The following is a 27,283-nucleotide window of genomic DNA, read 5'->3' as shown; positions in this document are numbered from 1 at the left end:
GACAGCTGGAAGGCCTGGCACCACACGTCTGTATCAGGACCACCTTTCTCATGAACTGAAGGACTTTTAAAAATCCAAGATGCTTAGGATCAGGACAGAAAAAAAACATTTCCAAGAAGCTGATGTTAAGGCTACATGCACACGACCGTATTTTGTTTGTGTCTGATCAGTTTTTTTTGCGGATAGGATGCGGTCCGTTCCGTTGCTCCGCTAAAAAAATAGTGCATGTCCTATTTTATCTAGTTTGCGGACAAGGATAGGCATTATTACAATGGATCCGCAAAAAAAACCATGCCATACGTAACATCATCCGTTTTTTTAGGGGATCCGCAATTTGCGGACCGCAAAACACATACTGTCGTGTGCATGTAGCCTAAAGCTGAGGTTTTCCGAGATTTGGAGGCTCTGCTGCCAGAATTGCACCACGTCTTCCCGATTTCACACTTTGCACTGCAAAATGCAGTGGAAATTCCAATGCAATGAATTCTGAGGATTTACGCCACGCAGGACTGCACCCTCCAGCTTATGGTAATTCTTCCTGCTCTTAGCTCGTGACTAAACCCATGCAGATCCGGTTCTGCAAAGAGCTGAGGGGCAGATGCAAATGATAATCCGCTATGAGCTGAACAGCCTGGACTCCTGACTATGGCCTCATGCACACCGTCGGATTTTCCATCCATGTTCTATTTGCATTATTTTTGCAGATAGCGCACTGACCTATTCATTTCTAAGGGGCCATGCACCAGATTTTGTGGCCTTCCCCAAATTACAGACCATTCTGTTGGGAGTGAGAAAAACGCGTAATGCACACTAGACGACGTCCATCATTAGCAGATCTCTGTGGTTTGCGGACTGAGAGAAGGACACAGCTGTGTGCATGAGGCCTAATGCATTTTATCTACACTGATACCCAGTAGCAAGGGCCTGTGCACATCATGTGAGGGCCACACAATTTCCAGGAGTATCCAAACTCCCTTTACCCCATGAAGGCCAACTCTTCAGGTCCTGTACTAAGGCCTCATACCCCATGAAGGTCAGGCTGGTAGAAATCGATACTTTTTTTCACTGGTTATAAAAGAGCGGTAGACTACACTTTTCTATACAGAGGCATTCCGCAAAAAAAACATACGCCAGTCGCCATATGGTATACAGATCTGTTTACAATGGAAGTCTATGAATGACGTACACCGCTGTACGGTAGATTTGCGCTACTGCTGGTGTTTCCCTCACTGCATAGACTGGATGCAGAAGTATTTACCTCACATTGGCTGGAAGAACTAGTTACTTCTGTAAACAAGAATGATCTCATTCACTGACAGCAACAAGTGATACTTATCATTGAGCCAGAGTCCCTGTGACACATTTAGTTAAGGCTATCATTAAAAACTAACTCAGATGACTTTTATGCAACACAAATTTGCGCAACACATGTTGCTGTGTAGCCGTATCCTTTTTGTTGTGTGACACAACAAATACGCACCTGTGTGCGGGTGCCCTAAATCTGATCCACGTTGCTGCTACTGTAAGGGTACGACCACACGGTGAGGTGCTTGCGACATGGCCGTGCTGCGTTTGAATACTGCCCTGGGTGGCCACAAGGGCCTCAGCGGGCTCTAACTGAACTAATGAGACCGTGCTGTTTAGTTGGTCTGTATTGTTAAAGGCCATGTGGCCATGAACACCACAGGCTGACTAAACAGTGCGGTCTCCTAAGGCTGCCCGATCTGGCGCAAATAAAAAAAAAAAGTTGCGTGTCATGGTTTTTGTCCGGAATTTATGACTGGATCACCACCGTGTTGCAGTCAATGGGGATCTGGTGGTGAAGAGGATCCGGCAGGCTGCTCTGTGTCAGAACAGTCTGCTAGTTCTCCCAATAGGAGATCTGAATGTGATCTTGAGGCCTCATGCACACAGCCACTGCCCGGCCGTGCCCGTATTGCGGCCCGCAACCAGGGGGTCCGTCATATGCTGGCACCTGCCTCGTGCACCCCGCAAATTGCAGTCCCCAATGCATGGAACGGCCAATCAACGTCCGTGTGCATAAGCTCATAGTTTAAGGCTACTTTCACACTAGCGTTTTTGTTTTCCGGTATTGAGTTCCGTCCTAGGGGCTGAATACCGGGAAAAAAAAAGGCTTCCGTTTTATCCTAATGCATTCTGAATGGAGAGCAATCCGTTCAGGATGCATCAGTTCAGTTACTCTTAAGTTTTTTGGCCTGAGAAAATACCGCAGGATGCTGCAGTTTTCTCTCCGGCCAAATATCCTGGAATGCCGGATCCAGCATTAATTTCCATTGAAATGCATTAATGCCAGATCCGGCCCCAAGTGTTCGGGCAAAACGGATCCGTTCTTTCCGTCCGCCCATGCGCAGGCCATTAAATCTGTGAAAAAAATAAATACCGGATCCGTTTTTCCGGATGACAACCTGAAACACGGATCCAGTATTGCAATGTATTTGTGAGACAGATCCGCATCCGTCTCACAAATGCATCCATTTGCGTCCAAATGCCTGCCGGAATCCTCTGCCGCGAGTGTGAAAGTAACCCAAGGCCCTATTCACACAGTCCATGTTCAGTTTGTGTAGCCATAAGGGCCACAGCAGTCTCCTGATAAAGGCCGAATGCACACGGCCGCGAGCGGTCCGTGGTATCCCAGCCTGGCATTCTGCTGACAGCAGGAGCGCACGGAGTCATTGATTGCTATGACGCCACGCACTTCATGCCGCCGCTGCACTGCATTAATGCACTCCTATAGATCATACGAGTGTATTACTGTAGTGCAGCGGCGGCATAGCAACCAATGACGCAGTGCGCTCCTGCTGTCAGCAGGATGCCAGGCCGGGTCACCACAGACCGCTCACGGCCGTGTGCATTCAGCCTAAGGCTAAGGCCTCATGCACACGGCCGTTGTTTTGGTCCGCATCTGAGCCGCCGCATTTTGGCGGCTCGGATGCGGGCCCATTCACTTCAATGGGGCCGCAAAAGATGCGGAGAGCACTCCGTGTGCTGTCCGCATCTTTGGCTCCGTTAAAAAAATATAACATGTCCTATCCTTGTCCACGCTTTGCGGACAAGAATAGGCATTTATATTGCCGGCGCCATTCTGCAAATTGCGCAAGACAACGCGGGCGGCTTCCGTTTTTTGCGGATCCGCGGTTGGCGGACCGAAAAAAAAACGTACGGTTGTGTGCATGAGGCCTTATTCACACGTCAATGTTCGGTCAGTGATTTCCATCAGTGATTGTGAGCCAAAACCAGGTGCGGATCTAAACACAGAACAGGTGCAGATCTTTCCCTTATAGCTTATGTCTGTGGAGGCTCCAATCCTGGTTTTGGCTCACAATCACTGATGGAAATCACTGACCAAACACTGACGTGTGAATGAGGCCTAATCAGGAGAGTGCTTTCGGCCACGTCACATGACCGCACCGTATGGTCTCATACTAAAATGCTAGAGATTTTCCACCTGCAATTTCTGGGTGGAAAATCTGCAGCATATACGCCCTGTGTGAACAGATTCTGGATCTTTTCCTCCCCTCTGCAAATACTCTCTCTCTCTCTCTCTCTCTCTCTCTCAGTATTGTCACCTTTTTTGTTGCGATCTTCAGAACTGCCGCAAAACCACCATTTTTAAAATAAAAAAAGAACATTTTTGTTTGCAGACAAATGCAACAAAAACGCACGTAGAACAGCAACCAAATAGGATAGGTTTATTTAGTATGTTCTGGTGCTAGCAGATACATACGTGTGTGAGACAGGCTGCACGACTGGTGGTTACAGAGACTGCTGGTAATACCTGTAGGAACCTGCCTGACCACTGTGATGACTGAGCGAGCGGCTCTGTTTATTGGACACATTGTAGCAAGTGAAGAAACAATACAAAAGGTTACTTTATATTACCATATACTTATAGTTATTACAGTTACCCAAGTAATAATAGTCTGCTCCTGACACTACAATGATTCAGTCTTTATAGAACGATACTCCACCCAGTCACATTGCACCAAACATGTACCAGATTGCACTAAACTGCGACATCCCAACAGCAGACAGCAAAAACACATATGTGAAAGTAGCCTGAATGTGGGCCATTGAGTTATGCCTAGTGGCAGGCCTGAGGGGTTAGAGCACTATGCCTAGTGGCAGGCCTGAGGGGTTAGAGCACTATGCCTAGTGGCAGGCCTGAGGGGTTAGAGCACTATGCCTAGTGGCAGGCCTGAGGGGTTAGAGCACTATGCCTAGTGGCAGGCCTGAGGGGTTAGAGCACTATGCCTAGTGGCAGGCCTGAGGGGTTAGAGCACTATGCCTAGTGGCAGGCCTGAGGGGTTAGAGCACTATGCCTAGTGGCAGGCCTGAGGGGTTAGAGCACTATGCCTAGTGGCAGGCCTGAGGGGTTAGAGCACTATGCCTAGTGGCAGGCCTGAGGGGTTAGAGCACTATGCCTAGTGGCAGGCCTGAGGGGTTAGAGCACTATGCCTAGTGGCAGGCCTGAGGGGTTAGAGCACTATGCCTAGTGGCAGGCCTGAGGGGTTAGAGCACTATGCCTAGTGGCAGGCCTGAGGGGTTAGAGCACTATGCCTAGTGGCAGGCCTGAGGGGTTAGAGCACTATGCCTAGTGGCAGGCCTGAGGGGTTAGAGCACTATGCCTAGTGCCAGGCCTGAGGGGTTAGAGCACTATGCCTAGTGCCAGGCCTGAGGGGTTAGAGCACTATGCCTAGTGCCAGGCCTGAGGGGTTAGAGCACTATGCCTAGTGCCAGGCCTGAGGGGTTAGAGCACTATGCCTAGTGCCAGGCCTGAGGGGTTAGAGCACTATGCCTAGTGCCAGGCCTGAGGGGTTAGAGCACTATGCCTAGTGCCAGGCCTGAGGGATTAGAGCACTATGCCTAGTGCCAGGCCTGAGGGATTAGAGCACTATGCCTAGTGCCAGGCCTGAGGGGTTAGAGCACTATGCCTAGTGCCAGGCCTGAGGGGTTAGAGCACCAAAGGGAGAAAACAAGCACCAACTCTTCAGGTCCTGTACTAAGGCCTCATACACACAACTATTTTCCCATCTGTGTCTGATCTGCAGTTTTGCGTATAGCACATGGACCTATTCCTTTTTATAGGTCAGAAAAAAAATATAGAAAGCAAAAAGATGGCGTCCGCGTGCTGTCCACTTCGGTCCGTATGTCCGTTCCACAGGTTATAGAACATGTCCTATTCTTGTCCATATTGCAGATGAGATTAGTCAGTGCTAGTGATGGGAGTTAGAAAAATGCGGATGGCACACGCAAGGTGTCCGTATTTTGCAGATCCACAGTTTGCGGACTGAAATACAAACACGGTCAGGTGGGTGACGCCTAAGACAGTTATTTTTTTTTCCAGCAGTGTTCAGTGTTCCAGCAGGGTTCATCCGTGAAGATGTCTGAAGGATCCGTGTTTGGCCGGAGTGTCCTCCATATTTCATAGACACTGCTAGACTGAAAATTAATTTCCAAAGCCTCTTTGTTCTCAACGATCCGTGAAGACCAAGGACCAAACACGGATGGCATCTATGTTGCGTCTATGGATTTCACGGACCTATAGACAATAATGTGCGTGAGGAATCGGTAATCACAGACAAAACAGGGTGTGCTTCCATGACGTCACCATAGCCCCAAGTCTGTGGAAAACCACTGATGTGTGAATACGTATTCGGTTACTTTCACACTGGCGTTTCTGGGTCCGCTTGTGAGATCCGTTTAAGGGCTCTCACAAGCGGCCCCAAACGGATCAGTTAACCCCCAAATGCATTCTGAATGGATAAGGATCCGTTCAGAATGCATCAATTTGTCTGCGTTTGCTCTCCATTGCATTTTTAGGCGGTCACTAAAACGCAGCTTGCAGAGTTTTGGTATCCGCATGACGATGCAGGAGCCAAACGGATCCGTCTTGGGGACGGATCCGTTTTTTACCTTACACAATATGGTACAATTGAAATAGGATCTGTCCCCCATTGACTTTCCATGTAAGTCAGGACGGATCATTTTTTTTAATGAATAATGCAAACGGATTCGTTCTGAACAAATACAAGCGTTTGCAATAATCGGTGCGGATTCGTCTGTGCAGATACAAGATGGATCCGCACCAATCGCCAGCGTAAAAGTAGCCTTAGACCTCAAATACACATCAGTGATTTAGCACGGATGCATGCCCTATTTTGTCAGTGTTTACGGATCCATCACGCCCAATATAGTCTATAGGTCCGTGAAAAACAAGGACGCCATCCGTGTTTCATGGACAATTAATTTTCATCTGTACAGTGTCTGTTGAACAAGGATGACACACGGACCAAACACGGAAGTCTTCAAGGATGAATCACGGACGTCTCATCACAGATGTGTGAATAAGGCCTTACAGTCCACAGGTATGTGTGCAGTCAGTGGAGACCACAATCAGCACGTCTGTAATCCACACACGTGGGAGAGACCCCCGACTGTGGGACATATTTTCAGCCTTTTTTTTTTTTTTCTATATTTTCAACAACTTTTTATTTAGAATTATTATTTTTTTACTTTATTTTTTTTACATTAAATAACATTAAGGGCTCATGCACACGAACGTAGTTTTTGTCCGTGGCCGTTCCGTTTTTTTGTGGCCCATATGCGGAACCATTAATTTCTATGGGGCTGCAAAAAAATGAAAAAAAAAAAAAACGGAAAAGACTGTGTGCATTCCATATCCGTATGTCCGCAAGTCTATTCCGCAAAGAAATAGAACATCTGATACGGACAAGGACAGGCATTGTTACAATGGAGCCACATTTTTTGCAAAACACATACGGTCGTGTGCATGAGCCCTAAACCTGTCTGTAACTGCCGGCCTGCGCTCCTTGTATCTACAAGTACTATACAACCAGCGTGTGACTTTTGTATACCCACCCCCATTCCAAACAAGTGCTTGGGATTCTGTGAAAGTCCTGGAATGACTGGCACTGCCCTCTGTGTGCCCACCTCCGCAGTTCTTGCCCTCAGACTCCTGGGCAGTACAGGGCCATGGAGGAGGCGGGCGAGCTGTGTTACCGGGGCTCTGTGGGCTGACCCATCTGATAAAGCTGCGGCACTTGTCGTGGGCACTGCCAGGAGGTTGACACAATGATACATAGCCAATTCTTTATTGATGTTATCTTACACTATGTGGACCCCAAGGAGGCAGAGTCTATCGGAGATGTAGAAATCCAGGAGCGTCGGGCGAGTCCCACAGACCTGGATAATTATTGGAAATTCTTATAGAAGACGACATATTAAGAAACCGTCGCCTGCTTATCCTGTGCAAGCGCACTGCTGCAGTCACCGCTTCCTGTTACTCAAACTGTGAGCGCTGCAGTGGAGCAAGAGCTTCTGCTCATGTATCAGAAACCACAAAAAGTGTAAAAGTATAGGAACGTGAAGTTAGAGTGTCACAAAACTTCTGCTTCCGCCAGTGCGTCCCACCTTACAGACCAGGACATACCCCTCCTGTGAGCAGTACAGGACCCAGGCAGTGCCGCCACGATCCACCCTGTCACCTGTATGAAGTAATATCACAGTGATTATTCACACAGATGCCCAGGTGGATCAGGGCAACACTCCAAGGAAATGAGGAGGGGGCTGTCAGACACTGGAGCGGGCTCCCATAAACGAGAAATAAAGGGGAAGAAACGTGAATATGGAGAGGCTGACATGATACAGGTCCTCGCACTTAAAGGCGTTGTCCAGGTGCAGAGAATGATGGCTGCTTTCTTTCAAAAACAGCACCTGCCATTGTCCACAGGTTGGCTGAGCTGTAATACCCGGCACAACCAATGAATAGCGGTGGCGCTATTTTTGTCATAAAGCAGCCATGGTTCTCTAAGGGGACTTTCACACTAGCGTTATTCTTTTCCGTCATAGGGGCTCAATACTGATCAGGTATATCCCCATGCATTCTGAATGGAGAGAAATCCGTTCAGATTGCATCAGGATGTCTTCAGTTCAGTCACTGAACGGCGGTTTGGACGGAGGAAATACCGTAGCATGCTGCGGTAATATCTCCGTCCAAAACTCCGGATCAGTTGCCGGATCCGACATTAATTTACATTGAAATGTATTAGTGCTGGATCTGGCATTAAAAATACCGCAATGCCGGATCCATCATTCCAGTCTGCGCAAAATAGAAACTGACCCGTTTGTCCGTATGAACAAACGGAGAGACGGATCTGTGCTTGCAATGCATTTGTGATCCGGATCCGTCTAGAAATGCTGTCCGTTTGCATGCGGATTGCCGGATCACTCTGCCGCAAGTGTGAAAGTAGCCCGATCCTCTTTCGGGAAGCGGGGTGACAACCACAAGGACGCCACAGGAGCCATCACTCAGCTTTCCTATTGGGGTTGGTGGTTCCTACAGACCCATTAATATGGGGTTGTGTCTGGATCTATCTGGCACTGGGAAAGCTGGGTGTCTTGGAGTCACCGCCGGGGACTGTCGCTTACCACATGCTGAGCCTCGGGGCTGAGGCAGTCGGAGATCCCCTGCCCGTCCATGGCTTCCTGCTCACAGCCTTTTCTTAGAAGAAGCCTCCCGGCGACCAGCTGTTAGTCCCGGGCAGGTGTGCGGAGGGCACGACTGGTCATGGGGGCCCCTCCGGTGCCTCTCCTCCTCCTCCCCCTGGGTGCTGCGCAGGTAACGAGTGGCCCCCGGGCGCTGGGACGGTGCAGGGTGGTGCAGGAACTGAGCCCGGGCGGCAGTTTCCTCCGTGTGACTCAGCGCCCGCCCCTGGAGACTTTACAGCACACCTCCCGGGGCGGACGCGCTGCCCCTGACAACCTGCAGCGGGGAGAAGCCGCAGCCACACGGCGGCCTGTACACGGGGTCCTGCAGCGCGTCAGCAGAATGTTCGCACCATTTTGACAAAAGAAAGTGGATAAAAAGCGGCGTTGTTTTTAGGCTTCCGTGTACACGCCACAGAAACCCGTGCCGGTGAGGCTGGCGTGTCCTGCGCACCAGTACGGAGCACGTGCGGCATTTCCGGAACATCTTGCTTCAAAGTTACACATTAAAAGGGGCATGATTAGGGCTGGGTTTACACATAGCTTTTTAATGGCGTTTGTTGCTGTCTTTTTGCACCTGCGGTTTTTAGTGCACTTTTTTTTCCCGTTGTTAGCTGAAAGTCTATGGGGAATACAAAACACGGGACACACAAGCGTTTTTTGCCTGTGTTTTTTTTTTGTTTTGTTTTTTGCTCATTTGTGTAGGTTTTTGGGGTTTCTGGTGTTTTTGAAAAACAAAGTTGGAGATGCAGCTATGTTCACAGGGCGGCTCCGTACCTGTCAGTGGGAGCTCACCTTTCCGTGCGGCCATGGATTATTTATGTGAGGTTCTCTGGACCGGCACCAAGAATGGACATTGTTCTAGAACCGCCAGCAGGTCTGTGGCGAGGCAGAAACCGTGGCGGGTTCTGTGGCAGAATACACAGAAAATGTCCAAATCCACTCTGTGAACTTAGCCTTAGGGTCCTTACACATATGAATTTTGCGCTAGCGTTTTTTTGTTTTTGTTTTTTTTACCACTAAAAAAGAAGCCAGAATATGTTTGTGGGTTATTGTTTTTTTTGAGGGGGGGGGGGGCTGCATTTTTTGTGATTTATTTATTTTTTGCAGCTTGTTTTTCCTAAATGGCAGTTGTTTTTTTAGTTTTTTCCCCTATAGTGGCATAGATGTAAAGGTACTTTCACACTAGCGTTTTTCTTTTCCGGCACTGAGTTCCGTCACAGGGGTTCAATACCGGAAAATAACTGATCAGTTTTATTCCCATGCATTCTGAATGGAGAGCAATCAGTTCAGGATACATCAGGATATCTTCAGTTCAGTCACTGAACGGCGTTTTGGACGGACAAAATACCGTAGCGTACCTGCGGTATTATGTCTGTCCAAAATTCCGGATCAGATGCCGGATCGGGCATAAATTTAGATTGGATCCGTCCTTCCCCAAAAAAATGTGAAAAAAATATATAACTGATCCGTTTCTCCGGATGACGCACGGAGAGACGGACCCGTTCTTGCAATGCATTTGTAAGACTGATCCCGTTACGTCTACAAATGCTTTCCGTTTGCATGCAGATTGCCGGATCCGGCAGACAGTTACAGTGAAAGTAGCCTAAAAATGCCTGAAAAACACTAAGGCTGGGTCTACACGACGACAATAAGTCTGCGATACAACAGTCGCTGAAAAATCCATCTCGAATAGATTTTCTGCGACTGTTGCTTCGCGGTCGCAACATGTTGTATGTTGCAGTGCGACACCATAGACTGCCATTATAAAAATTGTCGCGCGACATTGGTGCAACAAAATGTTGCGCGACAAATGTCGTGTAGACCTAGCCTAAAGCTTCAGCCGCTGTGTTTCTGAAAAGAAGGCAGAAAGGCAAAAACACCACCTAACGAGCAAAAACTCCTAAACTCCTGTGCATCGTACTTCCCATAGACCTTCAGCTAACATCTGGAGCTTTAACTGCACAGAAAATAACTAAAAACACAAAAGTATAGAAAAATGCCACTAAAAACCACGCTAGAAGCCAGCCTTAGGCCTCATTCACATAGTGAATCACGTTCTGCTCAGGCACCCATTGACTTTTATGGGTGAATTTGCACATCAGTGGTGACACCACGGGGGCACGCCCTATTGTGTCTGTGATTACGGGTCAGTGAAAACCTCAGACACAACACGGATTGGTAGCAGATGCTCTGAAACGTATTTTCAGCCTAGTGCCGTCCGCGAAATACAGATGACAAACAGAGACGCAAAAACAGACCTACGGATCCTTGACGGACATCTTTACGGATGAACCACTGACCATCTTGTCACAGATGTCATCACGGACGTGTGATTGAGGCCTCACTAAGGGCTCATGCACACGGCCACATTTTTGGTCTGCATCTGTTCCACTTTTTTTTTTTTGGATCAGATGCGGACCTATTCATCTCAATGTGTCCGCATAAGATGCGGCCAACACTCCCATGTGCTGTCTGCATCCCTAAGTCTGTTCCGCGAGCGAGCAAAAAAATAGAACGTGTCCTATTCTTGTCCTTTCGGAAAAGGAGTAAAAAAAATGGCTGCAGGCTCTCGGCCGGTATCCGTGTTTTGTGGATCCATGTTGTATAATATGAGGAACTGCCACACGGATCGGCAAAGCATATGAGGTGTGCGCATGGCCCCATAGAAAGGAATGGCTCAGTGTGCGGTTTGCAAAAAAAAAAATGCGGATAGCACACAGATGAAAAATGTGGTTGTGTGCGTGAGGCGACATCCACGTGATTTTAACTCAGCTGTAGAAATAATGGCATAGTACATCATACATATAATATATCACCGATAATAATCGATTTACGACAACCATCACAAGTTGTTAGCTGTGCAGTAGAAAATTGGCGCAAGTGAAGTGAGAAAAAACTAAATGGATACCGAAGCAATCAGCTTTTTTGCAGACGGAAATTCGGACATGGCCTTGTGACACAACATGAAGTATTAGGCTAGGGCTACACGGCGACAGTTGCTGTACAAAAGCCGAGCACAATTTTTGTAATGATAGTCAGTGGTCTCGCACTGCGACACAACAGTCACAAAAAATCCATCCAGGTTAGATTTTTAAGTGACTGTCCCAGCACGTCCCATGTCGCAGTGTGACACCATTGACTATCATTGCAAAAAAAATGTCGAGCAACACGTCGCAATGTAGTTGTACTCTTCCGTTTCTGTATTTCCGTTTTTCCGTTCTGTTGATAGAACATGTCCTATTATTGCCCGCAAATCAGGTTCCGTGGCTCTATTCAAGTCGATGGGTCGGCAAAAAATACGGAACACATACGGAATGTACTCCGTATGTCTTCCGTATCCGTTCCGTTTATTGCGGAACCATCTATTGAAAATGTTATGCCCAGCCCAATTTTTTCTATGTAATTACTGTATATGCCATACGGAAAAACGGAACCGGAAACACTACTGAAACAAAAAAACTGATCCGTTAAAAACGGCCCGCAAAACACTGAAAAAGCCATACATACGGTCGTGTGAACGAGCCGTTTTGCAGACACTTGCGGCCTTCATGTTGCACTTCTTCAATCGTTGTCACCGGAGGCCGAGTTTGATTTCCACCTCGTATGGTGTGCTGGGTCCAGCAGAAGTCCAGAGCGGTGAGGTAATAGAGTATGGGGTCTATAAGTGGCGATTGGTTGAAATAACTCTGCAGTATGAACGCATAGATCCCTATGGATGTATTTGGAGCTTCCTAAGAGTTTGTCCATACAGTGAGGCCTGTTTCACACTTGCATTGTTAATTCTGGTTTTGAGATTCGGCCGAGGATCTTAAAGCCGGAATTAAAGGGATCAGTTTTGATTTTGCACATCAGGATGCATCCGTCCCGTTAGGATCAATCTGATTGGTTGTTATGGGCAACAAAGACAGTTTTCCATAGAAGCAGTTTTGATAAATGTCACCATTAGTGTCCCAGATTTACTAATGTGTCTGCACCAAAAGTCTGTGGGGCAACCACGCACAATTTGACACATCTAGGGTCCTTAAATTTTTTTCGGACATAATCGACTAAGATGCGCCACAATTCAGGAGTAAAAACCTTTCTCAAAGTAAGGCCTCGTGCACACGGCCGTTGGGCGGCCCACAAATGGCAGGTCGGCAATCCAGGGGCACCGGCCGTGTGCACCACGCATCACGGATCACTTGAATGGGTCCGCAATTCCGGAGATGTGGAATGGAGTCACGGAACACTGGAAGCACTACAGAGTGCTTCCTTGGTGTTTCTTTCCGTTGTTCTGCACCGCCAAAAAATATGACATGTGCATGCGGCCTAAGCCAACCAATAGTTGGTATAGAGTCAGAGAAAAGTGTCTGTCCCTGCAAGAGATTTATCCTCCAGCCTGAGCCCCTGTGATGGATCTGCTCTAAGGCTGGGTTCACACGGGCGAGATTTCCGCGCGGGTGCAATGCGTGAGGTGAACGCATTACACCTGCACTGAATCCGGACCCATTCACTTCTATGGGGCTGTGCACATGAACGGTGATTTTCACGCATCACTTGTGCATTGCGTGAAAATCGCATCATGCTCTATATTATGCGTTTATCACGCAACGCAGGCCCCAAAGAAGTGAATAGGACTGCGTGAAAATCGCAAGCAAGTGCGGATGTGGTGCGATTTTCACGCATGGTTGCAAAGATGAAAGTCTATTCACTGTATTATTTTCCCTTATAACATGGTGATAAGGGAAAATAATATCATTCAATAATACAGAATGCTTAGTAGAAGGTCAATTGAGGGTTAAAAAAAAAAAAAATATTTGCTCACCTCCTCCTCTTGATCGCGTAGTTGCCGATTTCTTCTTAGTTCTTTAATCATGAGCTGACGTCACATCACATGGTCCATCACTGCAGTGATTGGACCATGTGATGAGCTCAGTGACCTCACCACAGGTCCTTTGACAGGTCCTGAAGAAAGAACAGGAGACCGGCAGCTACGCGATCAATTGGAGAAGGTGAGTTAATTTTTTTTATTTTTTAACCCTCAATAGACCTTCTACTAAGCATTCTGTATTAAAGAATGCTATTATTGTCCCTTATAACCATGTTATAAGGGAAAATAATTACATCTACACAACACCGAACCCAAACCTGAACTTCTGTGAAGAAGTTCGGGTCTGGGTACCACAGTCAGTTTTTTATCACGCGCGTGCAAAACACATTGCACCCACACGATAAAAACTGAACAACGGAACGCAATCTCAGTCAAAACTGACTGCAATTAGGTACCTACTCGCGCGGGTTTGCCGCAATGCACCCGGGACGCATCCGGAGCCAAAACGTGACGCCCGTGTGAACCCAGCCTAAGGGCTGTATTAGACCTGGAGATGGTCGGGTAGATCATTGGGCATTCATAGGAACACTCGTTAATGACGATCTGCCAGTGTAAGGGCTCATGCACACAAACTTATTTTCTTTCCGTGTCCGTTCCGTTTTTTTATGGACCGTATGCGGAACCATTCACTTCAATCAGTCCACAAAAAAAACGGAAGTTACTCCATGTGCATTCCGTTTCCATATTTCTGTTCCACAAAAAAATAGAACATGTCCTATTATTGTCCGCATTACAGAAAAGGATAGTACTGTTCTATTAGGGGCCAGCTGTTCCGTTCTGCAAAATACGAAATGCATACAGACTTCATCCGTATTTTTTGCAGACCGCAAAATACATACAGTCGTGTGCATTAGCCCTAAAGGTGCCGCCAATTACCCCGTGAACAAGCTTGTTTATCAGACAGGCACACTTTCTAAGCAGGCTAAAAAATCGGTTGCCGGCGGCAAATGATTCTGTATGGGGGCCAGTGAGGGCATTAGCGATCGCTCCTCCTCATACTGTGGAGATGATTGCTGCATGTAACAGCAGTGGTCTCCTCCACTAATTAGCAGGCGATTGTTGGGAAGGTAGGCTTCCTTCCCAACAGTAGTAATGCTGATCTGCAAGTGTAATACAGGCCTAAACATATGCCTTAGGCTACATTCTAACGACCGTATGCCTTTTGCCGTCTGCAAATTGCGTATGCCATCAGTGTTTTTTTTGCGGATCCATTGTAACAATGTCTATTCTTGTCCGCAAAATGGACAAGAATAGGACATGTTCTATTTTTTTTTTGCGGGGCTACGGAATGGACATACTAATGCAGACAGCACATGGTGTGCTGTCCGTATTTTTTGCGGACCCATTTAAATTAATAGGTCCGAATCCTATCAGCAAAAAAACTGAACGGACACGGAAACAAAATACGTTCCTGTGAATGAGCCCTTAGTAAGATTAAAGCGGTTGTCTCACTTCAGCAAATTGCATTAATTATGTGCATGCGCTCCCGATCACCAGAAAAGCCAGGATTTTTTCCCTATAGTGTGCAAGGACGACCACCACTGCTGGATTGCAGGTTGGTCATAACCATGGAAACGAGCAATGCAATGGCTCCTGAAATTCCCTCTCAAATGGAAGCCAAACTGGATGCCCAAAAATTTTTACGTAAAGGGGTTGTCTCACTTCAGCAAATAGCATTTATTATGTAGGTAAAGTTAATACAAGGCACTTACTAATGTATTGTGATTGTCCATATTGCCTCCTTTGATGGCTGGATTAATTTTTCCATCACATTATACACTGCTTGTTTCCATGGTGTAACACAGTGAGGGGTTGTGTCTGGCAAGGCAAGTATTTTCCTCCCAGCATGTGCGGCTGGGCTGGTTTCCAGCCAGGTGGGGTCAAATACCAGACCGGAGTTAAAGTGCTGGTCTGGGTTTTGGCAGCACCTGGCTGTCCTTAAATAGGCAGCTGGGCTCAGCAGAGATGTCTCTGTTTTTAGGATCTGAGGCTTTGTGCCGTGCTGGAGGGCTGAGAGCCGCATGCTGGGGAAACAGGCCCCCTAAAGCCTGCTGTGGCTGGAGGCAGAACTACCAGCAAGGTGACTTGTGTTATGTGAACTTTCCATTGGGTGTGAATCAACACCTAGACTGCAAAGTTACATGCTGTTTTGTGCAGTTGCCTCAGGTGTGAATAAATACTGACGTTTGAGTAAAGAACTTGTATTTTACCTCTGTACTGCGTCCGCTTACCGTATCTACCAGACCGAAACCCCACAATGGTTACAACCACCCTGCAATCCAGCAGTGGTGGTTGTGCTTGCACACTATAGGAAAACGCACTATCCTGTGTGCGTTCCCACGATCCCGGCCAACATAAAGGCCGACGCTTTTTCGTATAGTGTGCAAGCAGGACCACCACTGCTGGATTGCAGGGTGGTTGTAACCATGGAAACAAGCAGTGTATAATGTGATAGAAAAATGAATCCAGCCAGCAAAGGAAGCAATATGGATAATAACAATACATTAGTAAGTGCCTTGTATTAACTTTACCTACATAATAAATGCCATTTGCTGAAGTGAGACAACCCCTTTAAGGCCTCTTTCACACTTGCGTTGTCCGGATCCGGCGTGTACTCCACTTGCCGGAATTACACGCCGGATCCGGAAAAACGCAAGTGTACTGAAAGCATTTGAAGACGCATCCGTCTTCAAAATGCTTTCAGTGTTACTATGGCACCCAAGACGCTATTAAAGTCCTGGTTGCCATAGTAGGAGCGGGGGAGCGGTATACTTACCATCCGTGCGGCTCCCGGGGCGCTCCAGAGTGACGTCAGAGCGCCCCATGCGCATGGATGACGTGCCATGCGATCACGTCATCCATGCGCCCTGACGTCACTCTGGAGCGCCCCGGGGGCCGCACGGATGGTAATTATACTCCTCCCCCGCTCCCCACTACACTTTACCATGGCTGCCAGGACTTTAGCGTCCCGGCAGCCATAGTAACCACTCTAAAAAAGCTAAACGTCGTATCCGGCAATGCGCCAAAACGACGTTTAGCTTAAGGCCGGATCCGGATCAATGCCTTTCAATGGGCATTCATTCCGGATCCGGCCTTGCGGCAAGTCTTCAGTTTTTTTGGCCGGAGCAAAAAGCGCAGTTCCGGAACTGAAGACATCCTGATGCATCCTGAACGGATTTCTCTCCATTCAGAATGCATTAGGATAATCCTGATCAGGATTCTTCCGGCATAGAGCCCCGATGACGGAACTCTATGCCGGAAGACAAGAACGCAGGTGTGAAAGAGCCCTAAGTAAAACATTTTGGGCATCCAGTTTGGCTTCCATTTGAGAGGGAATTTCAGGAGCCATTGCATTGCTCGTTTCCATGGGTATGACCAACCTGCAATCCAGCAGTGGTGGTCGTACTTGCACATGATAGTAAAAAAAATCCTGGCTTTTCTGGTGATCGGGAGCGCATGCACAGCAGTGGCCATCCTAGCCACCTCGTATCTGCATATCCGTAAGCCCTGGAAACGATGGCGTATGACTATTTCACCATTTACACAATGCAAATAAAGTATTCAATGTTCTCAAGCTGAATCATAGGAAAAAATCACTACATATGAACCCATAATTAGGATGTCCTGTACTGTACAGCTATACAGTTCACCTCACCACTGTATGGCAGGACGCGGCCGGCCATCTATTTATAATATCAGGACAGGCGGAGGGCCACTGAGAACTCCCACAGACACACCCGACCCGGCTATTTTTACACCCTGCATGCCTCCTGACAAGCCGGCTGGAAAAAAAGCCAGGGAGGAGAAGGAAAGGTTGCTACAGATATCCCACGTAAAGGATAGTTATGAGGTCTTCAGCCTCAGTCGTTGTTTGGTAACTTGTTCTCTGTAATATGCAGAATGAAATGAAATAAAGTTGTGTCGACATCAGGCAGATATATGGCGAATTTCAGTTCTGGATTGAAAATTTGCAGTATATTACCATAGCAGCAAAGTGGAGGACATTTTACCACATATCATTTACACGCTACAGGAAAAAAAATCAGCACGGAAATTGACCAGCGGCGCGTAGTATGTTAATTAACATTGCAGATCTTCCGCTCGGATATCACCTATTGCAATGCATAAAGGATAAACCTGTGACTCCTGTGTGGACGTAACCAAATGTTTGAAATTTAGAATTAATTTATCGTCTGTTCTGCACTCCCGAACAGGCACCTTAAGGCCCCTTTCACACGAGCTAGTTTTCCGTACAGGTGCAATGTGTGACGCGAACGCATAGAATCCGCACTGAATCCTGACCCATTCATTTCAATGGGTCTGTGTACATAATTGTTTTTTTTTCACGTATCAGTTCTGCGTTGCGTGAAAAACACAGCATGTTCTATATTCTGCGTTTTTCACGCAGCCCTGGCCCCATAGAAGTGAATGGGGCTTCAGTGAAAAACGCATTGCATCCGGAAGCAAGTGCGGATGTAGTGCGTTTTTCAGAGAAGTTTGTAAACCTTCAGTTTTTTTATCACGCGTGTGAAAAACGCATCAAAACGCATTGCACCCACGCGGAAAAAAAACAGAACAACTGAACGCAATCGCAGACAAAACTGACTGAACTTGCTTGCAAAATGGTGCGAGTTTCCCTGAACGCATCCGGACATAATCCGCTTGTGTGAAAGAGGCCTAGGGGTAAATGCACACTTTCAGGATTTATGTGCGGAGGCGGAGAATCCGCACTGAAATCTACAGGTGTTCCCAGGGAAATCCATGCGGATAATCTGCATTAATTGGTGCAGATTTTACTAAGTAAATGGTCAGGAAAAATAAAATAAATTGACATGCTGCGGCTGTGGGTCAAAATCTGCACGGAAGAAATCTGCATTGTGTACATTATAATTTTAAATTCTCATAGAATACAATGTGCACGATCGTGTGCATTTAACCTAAACGGGTTGTGCCAAGCCTACAAGTTATCCCCTGTCCAAAGGATAGGGGATAACTAACTGAGCCATGGGGGTCTGACCGCTGGGACCCCCACTTATCCCAAGAACGGGTGTCCTGTTTCCTCGATCTGATGGAGTGACAGCAGCAGTTTTACACAGGGCAGATCACTTTTTATCATTATCATCACAGGCAGAATTACAATGACTGATAACACCTCTATATATAGATAACACAGGATCCACCATTCACAATAGGTGATATAACAGCTTATCTACTCCATCTTGACCTCTGCACAGGTTACAGAGCGTGCCTAGAAAACTGTCCCATAGATGTCAGAGTCCCCTCCAAATGCTGTTAAGAACAGCTCAGACAAGACGGCCGACCCTTAATCACTAACAGGAAATAAAATAAAATAAAAATCTACAATCATAAGATAAAAACAGATTAGAAAAAACGATATGTGTCGCTATCTGGTTTAACCCCTTAGTCATCTGCCTGTTTTGGGCCTTACTGACCAAGCGTTTTTCTATTTTTCTGTGTATATAGCTTTATGAGAGCTTGTTTTTTTGCGGGACAAGTTGTATTTTTTAATGTCTTTAATGTCTTAGTGGCCGCCGTAAAAAGCCATATGGGTGGTCACTAAGGGGTTAAACAGCAGAAAAAAATTATAGGTGACTCTCCTATTTACAGAAATTGAATGGGAGCACTGCTGCAGTACCATTCACAGCCACTAGCTAGTGTATGGAGCTGTGCTATTCTATCTTTTTTTGTAATGACAACTGTCTGAGATCTGGCACCCTGTCCCTGTACTGGATAAGGAATATTTATTAGACTATTGTCTCTGCCTATTGTTCTTTGTAAATGTCTGGCTTTAGTTACATTTGGGCACTGTGCAGGGAACATTTCTGTTGTTTGTGAGGTCACATAGTGTTTCCATAGTTGCTCCTCATGATGTCATGTGTGAGACCGTATAAGGCCAAGTTAGGAGCTGTTCATAAACATTCGAGATCACAGCTCTGAGCCGCCAGCACTGCAAGTGACGGATTACTCTGGCAATAGTCCATGAAGCATTAACCCTTGTTGGATTGTGTGACAGATGCAAATTATAGAACATGCCCACAAACGTTCAATGTAAAAGACCCGAATGTGACGTTAAAGGGGTTCTCCAGGAATTATATAATAAATATATTCACAAATACCTTTCATTACTTAGAATGGCTTGTTATGTCTAGGGAGCATTAGGGAAACAAAATGGCCGCCGTCCTATCAGTACACACAAAACCTGTCCTAATCACACAGGAGGACAAGTTACTTCACCACAATGAGCCATAGTGCTGCCTCATCCTCCTCTCTGCTCTGCTTGTCAGGGATTATGATCCTGAATACAGGTAAATCTCTGGAGGAATGGAGATGATGAAGAGACATGAGAGGATTGTGGGGTGTGGCTAATGAGCAGCAGCACTTGTATGCAGCCTCCATTAACACAGCAACGCATTACCACAGCCTGTCCTGTCCCTCCTCTCTGTACTTCATGTCTCCTCATGATCTAAATTCCACAGAAATTCAGCTAAAGAGAGGAGGATGAGGCAGCTCTTTACCTCAGTGTTGTAAAGTAACTTGTCCTCATGTGTGATCAGGACAGGTTTTGTGTGAACTAATGAGACGGTGGCCATTTTGTTTCCCCTGATGATTGCTCCCCAGACAAAAAGAGCCTTTATAAATAATGAAAGGTATTTGAGAATATATTTATAATAAAGTAATATTTTAGTATTTTCATTTTCTTAATTCCTGGAGAACCCCTTTAAATATTTGATTAAGGTAATTTCTTAATATCTTTAATAGTGATTTTCTGTATACCACAGCTGATGTGTACACACAGAATCAGTGAATAGATGGGTTTACAAGTGTATCTTTCTACCATAAATAATATACCGTTAGCGTATTTGAGGGGTTATCCAGGAATTTGATATCGATGACCTATCATCAGGATAGTAAATGAAGAGAGGTAGCGGCAGCGTCTCCAGTGAATCCTTTATTGGACGGACTTTACAGAAAGTGTGCAGGAACGTTTCGGCTGTATCCCAGCCTTTGTCAAGCCTAATACAGAGTGATAATCTCTACCCTTTTAAAGTGCACGCAGCTCCACCCACAAAAGGGGGGAACCAATACAATATATAGCACTATGAATAGTGTCTTATAATCAAACTAAAATGTATACACCCGCAGGTGCATGACATGTGCTCACCTTAAAACAGTGTACCACGGTATTGTCCGTTCATCACACCGCTGGCCATGATGAACGGACAATACTGTGGTGCACTTGATCGCGTAGTTGCGGATCTCTGTCTTCTTTCTTCTGTAATGTTGAGCTGCAGGCTAAGGACCTGTGGTGATGAGCACAGTGACGTCATCAAAGGTCCTATTCCTGTGCACAGCAAAGAAGAAGACCGAAGAGATGCCGGCTGCGTGATCAAGTGGATTAAGGTGAGTTAAATTTTTTTTTATTTTTTTTTAACCCCTCCAGCCCTATTTTACTAAGCATACAATCTACAAAACACCTAACCCGAACTTCTGTGAAGAAGTTTGGGTACCAAACATGCTGATTTTTCTCTCGCGCGTGCAAAACGCATTACAAAGCGCGCATTTTCCTGCAACGCACCCGCATCTTATCCGGGCAAAAAACATGACGCCCGTGTGAAAGAGACCAAACAGAAAAAGCACTTACCAATTCACTCCCACTCCTTTCAAGCACCAAAGCTCCTCACCCCTTCCAGTCCCCAGGAGACTGGAATTTGTTAAGCGTCTCCTGCTGCTCAGGAACATGTCACCACTGAGGCCAGTGAAAGGCTGCAGCCTTGCACGTGACCACGGATGGACATCACACTTTCAGACCACCATAAACTGGAAGGAGCAGGGAAGGGAGCCTTGACGCTGGAATGGAGTAATGATGAATAGGTGAGTGCCTTTTTGAAATTTATTTATTTATGTTAAATAGAGATGGCCTGAACAGTTCCCGGCGAATATCGCATGTTCGGTTCGCCTCCTATACATCATCATTGAGCAAACTTTGACCCTGTACCTCAGTCAGCAGACACATTCCAGCCAATCAGCAGCAGACCCTCCCTCCCAGACCCTCCCACCGCCTATCAAAAAGCAAGGACAGCATCCATCTTAGATTCATTCTGAAGCTGCAGTGTCACAAAGTTGTAATCGCAATGCGATTAATACAGGTTATATTAATCGCATTGCAATTACAACTTAGAGCTGGGTTCCTAATGGTTGTATTGCTAGAATTGACGAATATAATGAATATAGCACTATATTCTCAATCTTCGTTATATTCTAGCACAGGCATCCTCAAACTGCGGCCCTCCAGCTGTTGTAAAACTACAACTCCCACAATGCCCTGCTGTAGGCTGATACCTGTAGACTGTTTGGGCAAGCTGGGAGTTGTAGTTTTTCAACAGCTGGAGGGCTGCAGTTTGAGGATGCCTGTTCTAGCAATACAACCATTAGGAACCCAGCAGCTCTAAGTTGAATTCACAATGCGATTAATATAACCTGCATTAATCGCATTGCGATTACAACTTTCTCAAATCCGACAGTACATTCTAGCATGGAGCCGTTCCCATGGTGATGGGGACGCTCCATGAGAAAGGAAGTCAGCAGAAGCTCTAAGTTGAAATTGCAATGCGATTAATTCAAGTTCTATAAATCGCATTGGGATTTCAACTTAGAGCTTCTGCCGACTTCCTTTCTCATGGAGCGTCCCCATCACCATGGGAACGGCTGTATGCTAGAATGTACTGTTGGATTTGAGAAAGTTGTAATCGCAATGCAATTAATGCAGGTTATATTAATCGCATTGCGATTTCAACTTGCCACACTCTGTGTCAACTACGTAATTTTCCATGGGTGTTTTGCCATGGGTCCCCCTCCGGCATGCCTCAGTCCAAGTGTTAGTCCCCTTGAAACAACTTTTCCATCACTATTGTGGCCAGAAAGAGTCCCTGTGGGCTCTAAAATTCGCCTGCCTATTGAAGTCTATTGCGGTTCGCAAGTTCGCAAACATTTGAGGAAATTCGCGTTCGCTGTTCGCGAACGGAAAATTTGATGTTCGCGACATTACTAATGTTAAAGTGTAACTGTCATTTTTTTTATTTGCTAGGCATGTATACCTGAGTTAGTCTGTCAATGATTGTCAAAAGATCTGTAATTATCTTATAATAACAGCTTTCATTAATGTCCTCTGTCCCTTTCCACTGGTCCCTTAAAAGACCATTGCTAGGGCTTGTCTGTCTTCCCTTTAGTATAAACAGAAGACAGAGGGGTGGCCCCTCCACACTGCATGCTTCTTTAGGCTTCAGAGTGAGGAGGCGTGTCTCTGTCATCCAATCTGATTGGTTGGCAGGAAGCTGCTGGCTACAGCAAGTGTGTATGGGAAGTGAGGGAAGGCACTTTTGGCCTTTCGAGAACTGGCAGAGGAGCCATCTTGAGAAGATCCTCATATTGCAGGGGTTAAAACAGCTGTAACTTAAAGGGGTTATCCCATCTTAGACAATGGGGGCATATCGCTAGGATATGCCTCCATTGTCTGATAGGTGCGGGTCCTACCTCTGGGACACACACATACAAGGAGAACGGAGCAGAGAAACTTGAGGAGGGCGCATTGCGCATGCACAGCCGACCTCCATTCATTTCTATGGAGCTGCCGAAAATAGCTGAGCACTGGCTCGGCTATTTCCATCGGCCCCATAAAAAAATAAATGGGAGCGGTGGCCGCGCATGCGCAGTGCGCTCCTATTCACTTCAGTGGGAGAGGTGGGGAGCTGCGCCTGGTGATGGACGGACCCTGTGAAACCCGGGGTCCTTCAGCCACAACTCTCCCCGACTCTGTTCTCCTTGTAGGTGCTGGTCCCAGAGGTGGGACCCACACCTATCAGACAATGGGGGCATATCCTAGTGATATGCCCCCATTGTCTAAAATGGGATAACCCCTTTAAGGGAAAAGCTCAAGGAAAACAGTGGTATGTGAAGAAACTAAAGATTGCTTTATGCATAATACTGCAGCTACAGTTACACTTTAAAGGGGTAGTCCGGGTTCAGAGCTGAACCCGGACATACCCTTATTTTCACCCCGGCAGCCCTCCTGAGCCTGGCATCGGAGCATCTCATGCTCCGATGCGCTCCCGTGCCCTGCGCTAGATCGCGCTGGGCACGGGCTCTTGTGTTTTCAATAACACACTGCCGGGCGGTAACTTCCGCCCAGCAGTGTGTTCGTTTTACTGGCTAGGGCAGAGCCAAATCCCGCCCATCAGTGCCGGTGACGTCACCGGGCTGCCTGTCAGCTCCATAGAGAGCCCTGGTACGTCACCGGAACTCAGAAAAATGCCTTTGCCCTGCGCGATTTAGCGCAGGGCAAAGGAGAGCATCGGAGCATGAACTGCTCCGATGCTCATGTCAGGGGGGTTGCCGGGGTGAAAATGGAGGGATGTCCAGGTTCAGCTCTGAACCTGGACAACCCCTTTAAGCACATTCCCAGTCATAATGTAAGAGAAATTGGTTTTGATGTTGGGCATGCTCTTTCATTTATAATCTACTGTAGAGCATAACCCTGCCCAGCAGTTGTGGACAGTGGCGTCGCCAGGGGGGGGCCAGAGGGGGTCACGGCCCCCCTACATCAAGCTGTGCCCCCCCCATGTGCCCCCCCAACTAAAATGTCCCCCATTCATTTTGGTAATAGTTGGTGTATGCTGCACTGCTGTGCACTGTGTAGGCACTAGGCAGCCCTACCGGACATCATCTTCACATCTCATGATCTGTCTCGGACTCGTGCAGTTGCGGTCTCACTCTCTAATCTCCACCCATCGCTGCCGCGTCCCCGGCCCCGCCCCCAGCTCCGCCCCCGGCTCCAGGACATGACCAGTTGAGTCAGACTCGGTGGCAGTGAGACGAGCTGATTCTGATTGATTCATCTACTGGCAGCAGCTGCTTAAAGTCATTTTTTTTTTTGGGCAACTTAAACTCCTTATAATGCGATATATTAATATATAGGGCTCTTACTTATTTTGGTTGGGTAGTTTCTTCAAAAAACGGACTTTTATAATATGTAAATGAGCTCTCTACCAGCAAGTATCCTCCTTTCATAAAGACGCCCCCTCCTCATGTTGATTGACAGGGCCAGCGAACGCGCTCGTCCTCTGGCTGGCCCTGTCTGCGTTCAAAATCTGGTGCCTGCGCCGTACCGGTCTTCAGTTGCCGCAGGCGCACTCAGAGGAGGACGCTCGCTCGGCCGCTCCATCCTCAATGCGCCTGCGCCGATGACGTTACATCTACACCCGGCGCAGGCGCACTGAGGAAGGAGCGGCCGAGCGAGCGTCCTCCTCTCAGTGCGCCTGCGCCAACTGAAGACTGGTACAGCGCAGGAGACAGATTTTGAACGCAGAAAGGGCCAGCCAGAGGACGAGCGCGTTCGCTGGCCCTGTCAATCAACATGAGAAGGGGGCGTCTTTATGAAAGGAGGATGCGGCTGCTACCTACTTGCTGGTAGAGAGCTCATTTACATATTATAAAAGTCCGTTTTTTAAAGAAAAATGAGTAAGAGCACTATATATAAATATATTGCATTATAAGGAATTTAAGTTCCCAAAAAAAAATATATGACTTTAGTGGGGTGACAGAAGCCCTTTAAGCCAGCCAGGCCCAGACTAGAGAACAGACAGTGTGTGGCGTGGCCCTACCCTAACCTACCGATACCGAACAGACTGGACTGAGCCTGACCTAGTGGAGACAGTGTGTAGCAGGTTAACTTAATAATAATAAGGTACAACTTACAAGTAGTGACTGAGTGGACTGACTAAGTCTCTTTCTATTCTAACTAGAGAGATTAGATCTGACTCTGACTGAGTCTGAGAGGAGAGCTGGCTGGCGGCTGCCCCAGAATCTTCCTGATTTAAAAGTTAAAGGAGTTCTGCACTTTAATTTAACTGATGATCTATACTCTGGATAGATCATCAGCTTCTGATCGGCGGGGGTCAGACACCCGGGACCCCCGCCGATCAGCTGCTTAAGAAGGCACCGGCGCTCCAGTAGCGCCGCGGCCTTCTCACTGTTTACCGCCGGCCCAGTGATGTCACGAGTTACGACTAGTATCAACTAGCGTGGACGCGGCTAAGCTAGATTCAAGTGACAGAGCTTAGCCGCGCTCAGGCTAGTTGATACTAGTCGTGCTGTCAGTCAGTGGGCTGGCGGTAAACAGTGAGAAGGCAGCGGTGCTGCTCGAGCGCCGCTGCCTTCTCAAACAGCTGATCGGCGGGGGTACCGGGTGTCTGACCCCTGCCGATCAGAAGCTGAAGATCTATCCAGAGTATAGATCATCTCAGTTAAATGAAAGTGCAGAACCCCTTTAAAGTTACTGTCAGTGCAGCCTGGATGATTACAGTGTTTACTTTACCGTTTAGAGAAATCTTGTTCAAATGTGAGCGGTGGGAGGGTGATCTGTGGTCTGTGGATGTCATGAGTCATTACACAGGGGGGGAGGGATCTGTGGATGATACTCTTATAGTGTTATAGGGAGGGGGATCGGGGGTCTTTGGATGTCATGACACTGTTACGGGGGGGGGGGGGGGAAATCTGTAGATAACACTGTTATAGGGAGGGGGATCTGTAAATGACACAGTTATGGGGGGGGGGGGGATCTGTGCCACTCTGTGGATGACACTGTTAGGCTCCCTTCAGACGTCCGTAACAGCGGCAATGTGCGGGTCCGCATTTTTTTTCGGGAACGGGGCCGCCTTTCCGTATCCGGCTGCACATCGTGCTGCCCTATAGAAATGAATGGGTCCGCTATTCCGTTACGCGAATTTCGGATGTGTGAATGGGGCCTTATAGGGAGAGGGATCCCGATATGACACTGATATGGGGTGGATCTGTGGATGACACATAGCATAAGATGCTATAAACGGTATGTGTCATCCACAGATCCCCCTCCATAAGTGTCATCCATAGATCCCCAGGCAGCTAGGACATGTTAAAATCTGAGTGATTGGGGTTTTTCTTCCCTATTGCGGTTTTAGGTATTGGGTAAAGTATCGCAGCATTTCTAAGCATACTTGTGTAAATGTATCATTGTTATAGCTGCCCCCCTACTTTTGTCCTGGCCCCCAGTGTGCCCCCCCAAAATTTGAAAGCTAGAGACGCCACTGGTTGTGGACACTGAAATCAAAGTTCAGAGGCCAAATTTTGAACATGAATTGCTGTACTTATGGCTCATTCAGACAAAGGATGTTCACGTCCCGGGGCTGTCGTAGTGTAGAATGGACAGCATCTGGACTGATCACTGACCCATTATGGTCAGTGGGTCAATTAACATCATTCTGTGCAAAAAATAAATATATATCACGGAATGCAATGCACCATTTAGGACAATTTTCATGCAAGACTCATTCAAGGGAAAATATATGTTCAACCTTGTTACCATATTTAATGGCTCCAATAATTGTGCCTATAATATTTGCTACAATTCTACAGGTTTCTGTCTCCATGGTTACAGACTGCAAACAAACCCTGTGTAGTCGGATTCTATTCTCTCATACTACCTTCCATTTGTTCTCAAATTTTTGCCAAATTAATAGATGTAAGTAAACAAAAGGTAGGAGGCATACAGATACTACCACTTAGCAAACTGTATTCCCCTTCATATGAAAGTAAAAAATCAACACATGTATAACACCTACTGTATTCCCAGAGCAGATCACTTTTTTGTGGTTAACATTCCTGATCCCTATCCTAACAAGCTTGTTCTACTTGTCACCACCTATGCAAACAGCTGTATGTAAACCTTCAGATAATATCATTATACAGTAGTAAAAAATACCACAGCAAATATTTTTGGGCTTAGATGCCATGACAACCTTTGGTGAAAATCCAGGAATATATTAACAAATA

At 46.9% G+C, this 27,283-nt stretch overlaps 1 protein-coding gene across 24 annotated transcripts in view; it reads right to left on the bottom strand.

The window, feature by feature from the left end:
* Positions 1-27,283, bottom strand: part of LRRFIP1 (LRR binding FLII interacting protein 1) — a 134,670-nt gene that overhangs the window by 68,854 nt on the left and 38,533 nt on the right. For 2 of the 24 annotated variants that reach the window (XM_044302750.1, XM_044302757.1), the window contains exon 1: positions 8,470-8,957. The exons of 21 other annotated variants lie outside the window; for them this stretch is intronic. In XM_044302750.1, the coding sequence (XP_044158685.1) occupies positions 8,470-8,520 (51 nt within the window). In that variant the 5' untranslated portion in view covers positions 8,521-8,957. Of the gene's footprint in view, positions 1-8,469; positions 8,958-27,283 lie in introns of those variants that run through there. One more of the 24 variants, XM_044302768.1, reaches the window with a different exon arrangement.

This window comes from Bufo gargarizans, chromosome 8 (assembly GCF_014858855.1).
Source record: "Bufo gargarizans isolate SCDJY-AF-19 chromosome 8, ASM1485885v1, whole genome shotgun sequence".
Taxonomy (NCBI): Eukaryota; Metazoa; Chordata; class Amphibia; order Anura; family Bufonidae; genus Bufo; species Bufo gargarizans.
This window is presented reverse-complemented; position numbering and strand designations above follow the sequence as displayed.